The 11,982-nt window shown below is 41.1% G+C and overlaps 1 protein-coding gene across 5 annotated transcripts in view; it reads left to right on the top strand.

The window, feature by feature from the left end:
• The window catches only part of LOC111973351 (dnaJ homolog subfamily B member 6-like), a 73,521-nt gene extending 61,756 nt beyond the window's left edge, over nucleotides 1-11,765 (top strand). For 3 of the 5 annotated variants that reach the window (XM_024000693.2, XM_024000691.2, XM_024000692.2), the window contains exon 9: nucleotides 5,727-6,144. In XM_024000693.2, coding sequence (XP_023856461.1) covers nucleotides 5,727-5,962 — 236 coding nt within the window. In that variant the 3' untranslated portion in view covers nucleotides 5,963-6,144. Of the gene's footprint in view, nucleotides 1-5,726; nucleotides 6,145-7,435 lie in introns of those variants that run through there. The other 2 variants (XM_024000690.2, XM_024000694.2) reach the window with 2 other exon arrangements.
• The last annotated feature ends 217 nt before the right edge of the window (nucleotides 11,766-11,982 follow it).

The following is an 11,982-nucleotide window of genomic DNA, read 5'->3' as shown; positions in this document are numbered from 1 at the left end:
GGRTAGCACAGTTTAAGGTAGATTCTAGGGTGCGTGTCAAATTACACTCAATTTCCTATATAGTGTACTAGTCTCTTTGCATTAGTCTCGCTTTGTGGTGACTAGCCCTACTGGTTTAAATACCATAACTAGGTGGAATGAGCAATGACATAATACTACTATCCATGTCTCAACCCACAAGGCACTTTATGGGCAAGTTGCCAGCACCTCCTTGAGCCCAGGAGGATTCTATTGGTCTTGCAGTTGGTCATGCTGTTAACTTCCTCAAAGCTAAAAATGTGAAAAATGAACACCAGCAAGCTTTTATGATTGAAAACTGAAAGGTTGAGTGATTTTGAGCGCTCAGGTGGATCTCACGCTCATCCATCACTAATGACAGATCATGTTTTGATTTCCTGTCCCGGGGCCACAAAATGGCTTCCTAGTTGCAGTAGGGGGCATCCTGTTTGAATTGCATTCCGTGCGACTGTCCCCGCCAGCATCAACCCCATGGCTGCCGGCTGCTTTATGAAAGATTGAGGAGATGGAAGCGAACACTGGAAACAACCCAGCTGTTGCCTAACCCTGTTTAAACAAGGGCACAGACATTGCCTACGTCGCAAATGGCATCCTATTCCCTATACAGTGCACTAATTATACAGGAAATAGGGTACCATTTGCGACCTAGTCACTATATGTGTGCTCAGCAGTGGTGTCACCTCAGCAGATCACTGCTGCTGTCCGTCTGCCCAGGATATATATTAAAACATGAGGTGAGAGAGACTATGGGAGGAGATATGCAGACTTTTGCATTGATAATAGTCGATTACGTTTGATGGGGGTCGGAGGTTGAAGCCCAAACAACGGTGTGTAGACTTCTCCTGAGCAGTCAAATCAAATCAAATCCAGGCCTACGTAAGGTTTGGCCAACACACATGAGATTTCAATTGTGTTTCTCTCTGAGAATAGCAGTGAGTGGTTTGTTTACACGTGTGATATTTTGTAGCTAAAGCTAATGTGTCAGCCTATTCATGATGAAAGACAAAAAAAATGCCCTATTACCAGGCTATACAAAATGAAATACAAATGTATTTTAGAGTATAGGCTAGAGCTAGACCAATTATGTACCAAAGACATCTAAAGTGTTTTCTTTGTTTTTCTGCCGTGCATAATATGCGGTAGACTATTTATTGTATAATGACACAATCATTATTTTGATCCTGTTTTTTTTTAAATGTTTTGGCTCATGTACAGTTGAAGTCGGAAGTTTGCATACACTTAGGTTGGAGTCATTAAAACTCGTTTTTCAACCACTCCACAAATTTCTTGTTAACAAACTATAGTTCTGGCAAGTCGGTTAGGACATCTACTTTGTGCATGACACAAGTCATTTTTCCAACAATTGTTTGCAGACAGATTATTTAATTTATAATTCACTGTATCACAATTCCAGTGGGTCAGAAGTTTACATACACTAAGTTGACTGTGCCTTTAAACAGCTTGGAAAAATTTCCAGAAAATGGATGTCATGGCTTTAGAAGCTCTGATAGGCTAATTGACATAATTTGAGTCAATTGGAGGTGTACCTGTGGATGTATTTCAAGGCCTACCTTCAAACTCAGTGCCTCTTTGCTTGACATCATGGGAAAATCAAAAGAAATCAGCGAAGACCTCAGAAAAATAATTGTAAACCGCCTCAAGTCTGGTTCATCCTTGGGAGCAATTTCCCCACGCCTGATGGTACCACGGTCATCTGTACAAACAACAGTACACAAGTATAAACACCATGGGACCACGCCAGCTGTCATACCGCTCAGGAAGGAGACGCGTTCCGTCTCCTAGAGATAAATGTACTTTGGTGCGAAAAGTGCCAAATCAATTACAGAACAACAGCAAAGGACCTTGTGAAGATGCTGGAGGAAACAGGTACAAAAGTATCTATATCAACATTAAAAACAAGTGCTATATCGACAAACCTGAAAGGCGCTCAGCAAGGAAGAAGCCACTGCTCCAAAACCGCATAAAAAAGCCAGACTACGGTTTGCAACTGCATATGGGGACAAAAATACTTTTTGGAGAAATGTCCTCTGGTCTAATAAAACAAAAATAGAACTGTTTTGGCCATAATGACCATCATTATGTTTGGAGGAAAAAGGAGGACGCTTGCAAGCCGAAGAACACCATCCCAACCGTGAAGCACAGGGGTGGCAGCATCATGTAGTGGGGGTTCTTGCTGCAGGAGGGGCTGGTGCACTTCACAAAATAGATGGCATCATGAGGTAGGAAAATTTATGTGGATATATTGAATCACCATCTCAAGACATCAGTCAGGAAGCTAAAGCTTGGTCGCAAATGCATCTTCCAAATGGACAATGACCCCAAGCATACTTCCAAAATTGTGGCAAAATGGCTTAAGGACTACAAAGTCAAGGTATTAGAGTGGCCCTAACCTCAATCCTGTAGAAAATATGTGGGCAGAACTGAAAAAGCGTGTGTGAGCAAGGAGGCCTACAACCTGATTCAGTGACACCAGCTCTGTCAGGAGGAATGGGCCATAATTCACCCAACTTATTGTGGGAAGCTTGTGGAAGGCTACCTGAAATGTTTGACCCAAGTTAAACAATTTAAAGGCAATGCTACCAAATACTAATTGAGTGTATGCAAACTTCTTACCCACTGCGAATGTGATGAAAGAAATAAAAGCTTAAATAAATCATTCTTCTATTATTCTGACATTTCACATTCTTAAAATAAAGTGGTGATCCTAACTGACCTAAGACAGGGAATTTTACCAGGATTAAATGTCAGGAATTGTGAAAAACGGAGTTTAAATGTATTTGGCTAAGGTGTATGTAAACTTCCAACTTCAACTGTATCGGCGTGTGCTATGCATAAGCTCTAATATGTGTATGGATGTGTTGAATGAATCGTCACCGTAGAGAGCGCTGTCCATTTTGTGTTCGGCGTTGAAACAACATCCACGACGACCGTGTTCCACTCAGTTTCAACCTGTTGAACGTTTCTTCAAATTGATCAATKACAGTGAGGTGAGTTTTTAAAGCAAAATGCTGTTTCGATGACAGGTTTTCTGATCTGGTTTTTCGAATACATTCGAATTGATGTCAGAGTGGTTAGAGGGACGACAGYGCGCTGAGTACCAGGCCATTAGGAKCTGATGATCGTCACCGAGTTGGGTACTAGCAACACATAACCAGAGTGCGTGAGAGGAGATTACCGTGACTCAACGGTCACGTGGAATTTTACTGCGGTCATGACTCATGACTGRCAGTGTGGCGGTAGTACGGTCACTGCAACAGCTCTAGACAGCACATGAGATTGGTTTAAATTGTGTTTCTCTCTGAGAATAGCAATGACTGGTTTATTTAGTTTTTGCAGGTGTTTGTGTGTGCGGGCATGGTTTGTGTGCGCTCGGGGTGTGTGCGCTCGGTGTGTGTGCGCATGGTGTGTGTGTATGCGCTGTGTGTGTGTGTGTCAGGTGTCTGGATGTTGTCAGTCAAACAGCCTATAAATAGACCTGTACACACAGGACTGAAACAAAACAAATGACAAGCACCCTTCAGACAATAGCTCTAAATGTATGCATGGAGAAGCGGGAACGTCTGTTCTGTAGTACCAATGAAGTCTTTGATGGGGAAATAAAAGGCAGCCTTTATAATTATTAAAAGAGCTCATTGTCGTCATTGTTCTTTTGATATTGTTTTGTTGAAATTCATTAAATGATAATGGATTACACTGCTCTGTGMGGCGGGAGTCTTATCGCAGAGGTAACCACCTCCATAATACAATCAAATGTTGATCCACAGAACAGGGACATYTTGACAATGTGCCGCCACAGCCTTGGATTCTCACAAGGTAACATGCAATTACMCTCCATTCCTCCAACGCAAAACTGATTAGATCTTCAGGCAGTCTGCAAAAGGGAATAATCACTTGGATTAGTGGTCTTTCAAATCTGGAAGGAGCCAGGGGAAGGCCTTACCGAAACTGTAAACCACCAATTGTGATTGTTATTCCACCCAGGGGGATTATCACTGTGGTGTCAATCCTCCATTTGGGAGGATTGGCAGCATTTAAAAGACTATTGCGCCGGCTGGCCTATCGCYACATAGACTGCAAATTTGCCAGGGTCTCAATTGCTGACTTCATGGTAARAAGAAGTCTATTCATCCAGTTGAAAACTGCATCTCAAATGGAACCCTATTCCCTATGTAGTGCACTACTTCTGATTAGMGCTTGGTCAAAAGTAATGCACTATARAGGGAATAGGGTGCCATTTGAGAGAAAGACAGTCTCACCGTGCTGRTTCCTTTGTCTCAGACAAGGCTTATRACAGCCTGAGTGAGGACCGGCTTATCCGATTCTCCACCACCTTTCAACATCCTTGCCACCTGTTTTTTTTTTCTCTGCCATGTCTGCAAAAGGGATACGATTTGGAGCTAGATAACTATGGAAATGGCGCTTCAACAACTACTTAGATTGAATAATTAGTGAGAGAGAGAGGTCCTCCAAGGCAATTTTTTTCAATGCAGTTTATATCCAGTGCAGCACTCTGGCCTGCTCTTATTCCAAGCAAGTTGGGCAGTGTGTCACTGTGTCGTCCCTAAGCACATCCACTGGTTTGAAATGTCACTCGAATGACATGTGATTTGTTAAAGGCTTGACTGTTGGATATGATGGAAGGATGATGGAGGGGGTTTGAAAGCTGGTGCAGATCTCTCGCTAAATGAAAACCGGTTCGGCACGAGAGAGCATCTGGCTCCTTTCTTCTCTACCCCCCCCGTAATTACAAAACACAATGGCGACAAAATCAGCCCGTATAATCTCAATGCATAATAAGTCTCCCCTCGTCCCATATACGCTGCCACTAATTCAATATAAATGTAAATTACCAAGGGAAAATGCATTTTTATTTACATGACTAATCACAATAAAACAAACCCACATGAAATATGAATGAAGTCTATGGTTGCGGTATGAAAGGGTTGCTGCAGCCAGAGGGGATGTTTGAAGATATTTGRGTTTTATCCTCTTTGTTTTTCTGGCACAGCTACAGAGGTTTGACTCACACTTATGTTCTCTGTAGACAACATGTCATGAGAGGAGCTTCTTGTTCTCACTTTGATTGTGTTCTTTGTGTCAAGGATGTCAAATGGTACTTAAACATCTCTATTCTGACCAGTCCCTGTTCAATGAGCACAACAGATGATGCCTATAATTGTGCTGTGTGATTAATACTGGTCAACACTCGGGCTTCATTTTGCGACATAAAGGAGATGCTCCCTCCACACAATCATAAGTCAAAGGTATAAAATGGTTTGGACAGCTCAGATTCATCCACTTCTCCYTGGGTGTCCTTTTTGATCTGATTCTCCCGGAGAATCATGTTGCCCTTCGTGGGGAAAAAACTCGGAGGAGTCAGAGCTGGGACCGTCKTTCCCCTATCTCTGCAAAGTAAAGATAGTTTTAGGTTTACAGATGTGTGTTCTGTTTGTGTAGCWCATGGGGATGTGTGAAACTTCATCCTCAGCCTGAAGTGTTGACACTTGTGCACCGAATAAGTAACTTTCGATGCCACCGACTCCTCAGACGCTTCTGAAAGGAGGTTTACGTGTGCTTGTAAGACAGAAGTCCTGGGTTGGAGCCTCGGCGTGAGTCGATTCAGGAGAAAGTGGTACTCACTAAGCAAGCAGAGTAARGTCCTTTAACTAAACTGACTACCCCCACAGGTCTGGAAGAGGAGGACTGGCGACAGAACGCTWTCCCTGGTCCCCCCTCCCACCAACGCTACCTGAGGAACACCTCACAGAACCCCCTGGAGGAAGACGAGGAGTGCGGCCTACAGAGCCTGGGACTCGCCAGAGGTGTGTCCCCCAACCTAGTGTTCTCTCCCGGGGAGAAAACGTCTGCTGTGTGGAGGTCGCATAGAGAGACCCAGGAACAGGCCGGTTGTGAAATGTTTTGATGCAAATGTGCTTACATAAAGGTCATTGGTAGCTGTGAGCTGTCTAGAGACTAAGGACAGGTGTTCTAGAGTAGACTGTAAAGCACTTTGTTATAACTGCTGATGCACAAAGGGCTTATAAAGTACATAAGAACATTGGTGGAAAAGTACCCAAACTGTCGTACTTGAATAAAAGTTAAGATACCTTTAATAGAAAATGATTTGAGTAAAAGTGAAATACTCCTTGAGTAAAAGTCTAAAAGTATTTGTTTTTAAATATACGTATCAAAGTAAGTATAAATCATTTTTTATTACTTATGAAGCAAACCAGATGGCCCCATTTTATTTTATTATTATTATTTTTTTTAAATGTACAGATAGCACACTTACACTAGTGAGTCCACCAGATCAGAGGCAGTAGGGATGACCAGGGATGTTCTCTTGATACGTTTGTGAATTGGACCATTTTCCTTTCCTGCTAAGCATTCAAAATGTAACAAGTATCATATGTATCATATATATATATATATATATATATATATATATATATATATATATATATATATATATATATATATATATATAGTATCATATATGGGTGTCAGGGAAAATGTATGGAGTAAAAAGTATGTACATTATTTTCATTAAGAATGTTATGAAGTCAAAGTCAAAGTTGTCAAAAATATAAATTGTAAAGTACAGATACTGTACCTCCAAAAAGTACTTAAGTAGTACTTTCAAGTATTTTTACTTAAGTATTTTACACCACAGCGTTTGAAATTTGAATAAGACATTTTCAAGAGGTTTGTAATAACTACGGATTCTGCTGAGACTGAAAGGGACGAATATTTATATTTAATTCAAACTTTTACGTTGTTGATGAATTTAGAACAGCAGTCTCTAAAATGGTTGACTGTAGACTACACGTAAGGTGGTGTTTGTTTCGTATGGATTAATCAACGGCCGCCAAGCTTAATAACGGCCGCACACCTTAATAATGCCGGCTAATTGGTTGCTGTTGTAGCGGGTGGCTAAACAAAGGGCCAGTGACAAAGGCAGCAATGTTTGACTGGTTGAGTTCAACATTGAGGGGAATGAGTTCATTAGAGGGCTCTGTTGTTCTGCAGTGTAATGACTCCGGGTCAAAGGTCATCCTCTGTTTTCCTCCAGGGATCACGGGGTCAAACACAAAAGCCCTGCAATTATCTCACACACACTGACACACAGGGGTTGTAATGAGGCCTCCATTGCTGCTGGGGGTGGACTGAGGGTGGATTTMAGCAAATTCACTGTTTTTAAGATAAGCAGAGTTTGCAATTTTACCAGGGKATTGTTTAAGCTTTGCCTGATGAGTTATAATGCCAATAATTAAGGTTTGAGGGYAAAAAATCGAGAAGTGTGGATATACATTCTGCTGAGGTAAGTGGCATGCAATTTTCTGTCGATTATTACCCAATAGAATATTGTCGTTTGCCCTCCCTGTCGTTTGACAAGCATTTCTCCGTYGGACACATGGACACTAAGAGGAAGAAATATCCTTGGAGACAGGAGGCGGAGCTCAAAAAGAAGAGAACACCTCGATTGGCTCCTCGAATTGGTGCCTTGTTCTAAAGCACCGCCTTTTGCCTGCCCTTCCCTGTACGTGTCACCCGGAGGGGAAGAGCATCAGTAGATGTGGCATTAACACGACTCAGCCGTAGGGATATTCAAATCAGGAAACTTTCCCAAAATTCCCAGGTTTTTCCTTAAGTTCCAGTTACAAGATTCCTGGAATGAAGAGGGACTGAGAATGACATTTCTGGAAAAAAAGTTACCGGAATTTTGCAAACCTACTTAACCATCTACATTGATCATGCCAGCCCACCACCACCACCCCATCACTGTGCCAGGTCTCCCCTTCTCTATCAACTGCTCAGCGCAAGCAGCAAATCTTATTAGATGTCTTTTATGGAAGACATTAGACTTTCTCAAGATCTGTTTTCTCTACCAACAGTTCCTCTGTTTTCTCCTCATGGCTCCTCTGCAGTTTATTTATCGTTTTTCCCCCCCAGATGTCAATAGAGAGGAGCAGATCTGTTTTTCATTATTTTTTCGTTCATCACAAATAGATGGCTGGCCCGGAGGACCTTAGCATGAGCATGAGCATGCGCACGTGCTGTCATAATTGGTCTCCTCTGAATTGAATGCTCAATATTTCATCAAATGTACTTTCAGAAATGTTTCTAGTTCGTTTTTTTAAAGGGATCTGAAGGGTCGAAGTAAATCTAATGGGTGTGAATGGTCTGGAAGAGCTGCAACAGTAGTGCAATGATGTCAGAGACGCTGATGGCCATTTAGGTATAGGTGGGTCTTTAAACCTTYAAGATAGAGTTTATAGAAATGATTTAAGTGAATTTGGGTGAACTGTRTCTTTAAAGACCAATATGAGGTTAGAGAGAGAAGTGTCCGGAGAGATCACAGAACTTGGCTTAAAGAGCAAAAAGGAAAGAAGAAGAAGGAGTTGCAAAAGCACTGGGCGTAAAGCACTTTGTGACACCTGCTGATGTAAAAAGGGGCTTTAAAATGCATCTGATTGATGCAGAAAACATACAGGAATATACTGTAGCTTTTGTCTGCGCTGAGGGAAATATTCTTGTTATCTACACCAAAGAGAATAGTAATAGCAAAGTAAAGACGTGCCGTATTGGGGCAGTCTCTCACCCCTTCATGTACAATAGCTACCTTTCGTTCTACTGTAATTTGAATTGGGCTCATATAACTGCACGAGTAGCCGTCTCTCTTTCTAGCCTCTCACAAAGGGTTGTCACTTGGTTTTTACGTTTCACTGCTTTGGTTGGGATGGAAACCTCAGATGGAAGTCCCAGTGTTGAACATGTTTATGTCTTTCATAACTATTTTATCAGATTTTTTTGTTTGTTTGTTTAGTTTATTGACAATTTGCTTTTATTCATGCCCAGTGCCAGGGGAGATGGAATGATTGTTTCATTTTCTGTAAACACCCACCAGTAAAGCTTCATGTCCAGCAGATAATGGTTATGTATTCATATGGTTGTTATGTGGTTTTTGAGGGATATATGACGCATTATCCTTTAATAAAGATAGAAAGCACTATGTTTCAAAGGTAGTGAAATAATGGACTATCATCTATTGAATCCTTTCTCTCTCGTATTGAATACTTTCTCTCATTGTGAACATTTGGATGGCATCTGAAATGCTGCTTTCAATATGACGCGTGGCCTTGTGTTCATTGTGCTACATGTATGCTGTCGTTGTATAATTATGAATTGTATGCATTATTTTGTGACACGGTCTAAGTGAAAAACATTTCAAGCATCACTAGCTTTTCATGAATATTGCAATTTAAACGTGTTGATTTCATTTTTCCCACAGTCCTTGGTCGAAAAAAGCATTCAGACTTCAAAATGACCTATTTTTGTTCAACACCTTATTCTTCTAGGTTACTTCAAAGTCTGTATTCTAGGTTGCTTCAAATTCAAGGAAAAGTTCAATAGGAAAAAAAGGTCTAAATTGGGCATCATAAACAGAGCAGAATAGACCAGTGAAATCCTCGGTTGTGTCCCAAATGGCACCCGATCCCTAAAGACCAGGGGCCTTTGGGGAATATGGTGTGGGGAATAGGGGATAGGGTGCCATTTGGGATGCTGCCCTCTTTTGAAACTGCACACCTTCCTTCATTGAAAAGACCTCTTCAGAACAGCTCTGGATTAGGCTGTCATTGGCAGAGCTGTGAAGGCGGCGACAGCGACATTCTCTGTGTGAATGTCTACAGTGTGTTGTATTATTCATGGGCTAAGAAACATGCACATGACCTACAGAGTAATTTGGCCCTTGTTCCTAGGAACCAGGCTCCAGTCTCTAAGGGTTTAATTAAAGACTGTGGAGGCAGTGGCCCGTCTCCCTCCGTTGCCTTTCATTTAACGGAGTGGCTGCTGATCCAACTTTTCCTCAGCTTTAGCCTTCACTTAAACACCAAGATGCATCCCAAATGGCACCCTATTCCCTATATAGTGCACTACTTTTGACAGGCTCTGGCCTGTCAAAATTCGTACTCCAAGCTCCTTTTATTTATCACCTGATTTAACAAAAGCCACATCTCAATAGGCGGTACAGGTGTCCTCTGACATGGCACAAGTTGGGGGGGTGGTAATTTACTCTATTGTTCCTCAAGCAAGGGGAGAGGTCAATGACATCAGAAGGCACTGTCAGACCAACTCCTTGAAGATCCTACTCCATGAAGTTTTCCTGACATATTTTTTTACCCTGAGGGCGAGACTGATCCGTGGAGAACGGACACCAAATTAGAACGGATACATTATGGTCCGTAGTCTGTGCGTGTGTGGAGTGTGTTACGTAAACTGCGTGGGGGTAGGTACTGTAATTAGCTAAATGARGGTTACGTATCCGTCGGGCCAGTCAAAATTTCAATGGGTGAAAATTGTGTGCGTCTCCGCAGCATCTCCGCGGACAGTCAATGTACTACTCCCAATGAGAAACCATTGAAAATCATGATTATGGAACAAATCAACAGGCCAATCTGGCCTCTCCCTTAAGTGTGTGTAAATTACTGTTTTTGTATGTGGATATTGTTTTTCAACAGGAAAAGTAAAAAAAATATCGTACGTCTTTGAACACAGATCCTCCCTGAGTTATTAGGAGTTTKTCCTCCTGACTAGGAAGTTGTCACCTATCTTCCATCCCCAGAAATGGACAGAACAACTTACAGTGAGTAGTGTAATGCCCATTCAAAAAAGACYATCATGATATATTTTTCTGTAACAGATCAATTAACGTTGCTCTGAATTAGTAAGTAAACAACGGGTACTGTAAATGCGTAGTGATTTTGTCCAAAAATATTTTCATTCAAAACCCAATTTTTGGGGTTATTGTTTAGAATGATAGACTTTCATTCTGTGCTGTTATATTTACCAAAAGTGTTTCAGGCACTTGAATATTGGGTTGTGGTCAAAACAAAAGTACAGTGTTGTTAGTCTGAATATAATTTTTTTAATTGCCTTGGATTGGATTAATTCAAAAGGAACATGAATGGGAAATATTGCATAGCTGACGCTTCCTCTTTCATTTTGCGCTTAATTGCTTTGATGAATAAAATGCACTTTATTCCCCCTGTATGTATCAAATGTTTATATTAGGACAGCCTCAGAAGCTGGTCACATCGTTTATTTTCTGCGTACCATATTTAAATTACAAATCAAAAACATTCATGCAAAGTATATTGTATAAATTGCACATTTCCATTTCAAATTCAAGCTTTCTAAATCACTTGGGGCTGTGGATTTCATCATACGCACAAATCCGTGCGCACAAACGTTTTATGAATGAGGCCCCTGGGTTGCTGCCTCTGGATTCCCATGAAGTGAAATTGAATAGTGTACTGTATTTGTATACAGTACCTGAGTGACATACAGTAGCACATGCCAAATGGATTCGAGTATCCCTTTCCTGCAGTTAAATAACCTAGTGGACTCATGGATGGAATGTTATTCATATATTTCATAATTACTAAACAGTTTTTTGGTGTTTCTATGTCAAGTGGTGTGATGTAATATTGGGATGCAAACTCAACATGTAATACATTTCAACTCTATAGGGGTGGCAGGTTGCCTAGTTGGTTAGAGTGTTTGGCCACTAACTGAAAGGTTGCTGGATCGAATCCCGAGCTGACAAGGTAAAAATTTGTCGTTCTGCCACTGAACAAGGCAGTTAACCCACTGTTCCCCGGTAGGCCGTCGTTATAAATAAGGATTTGTTCTTAACTGACTTGACTAGTTAAATAAAWAAAATATCTGACAAGGTACAGGTTTCCTCTTTTTTTAAAGCCCATAACCATGTGTGTGAGGTGCCTTCGGAAAGTATTCAGACCCCTTGACTTTTTCCACATTTTGTTACATTTGTTACGCCTTATTCTAAAGTTGATTAAATGTTTTTTCCCTCTCAATCTACAAACAATACCCCATAATGACAAAGAAAAACTGGTTTAAAAAAAACGGAAATATCACATT

Source organism: Salvelinus sp. IW2-2015, linkage group LG14 (genome assembly GCF_002910315.2).
Source record: "Salvelinus sp. IW2-2015 linkage group LG14, ASM291031v2, whole genome shotgun sequence".
Classification (NCBI taxonomy): Eukaryota; Metazoa; Chordata; class Actinopteri; order Salmoniformes; family Salmonidae; genus Salvelinus; species Salvelinus sp. IW2-2015.
Note: the sequence above shows the minus strand (reverse complement) of the source record. Positions and strands in the feature narration are given on the sequence as shown.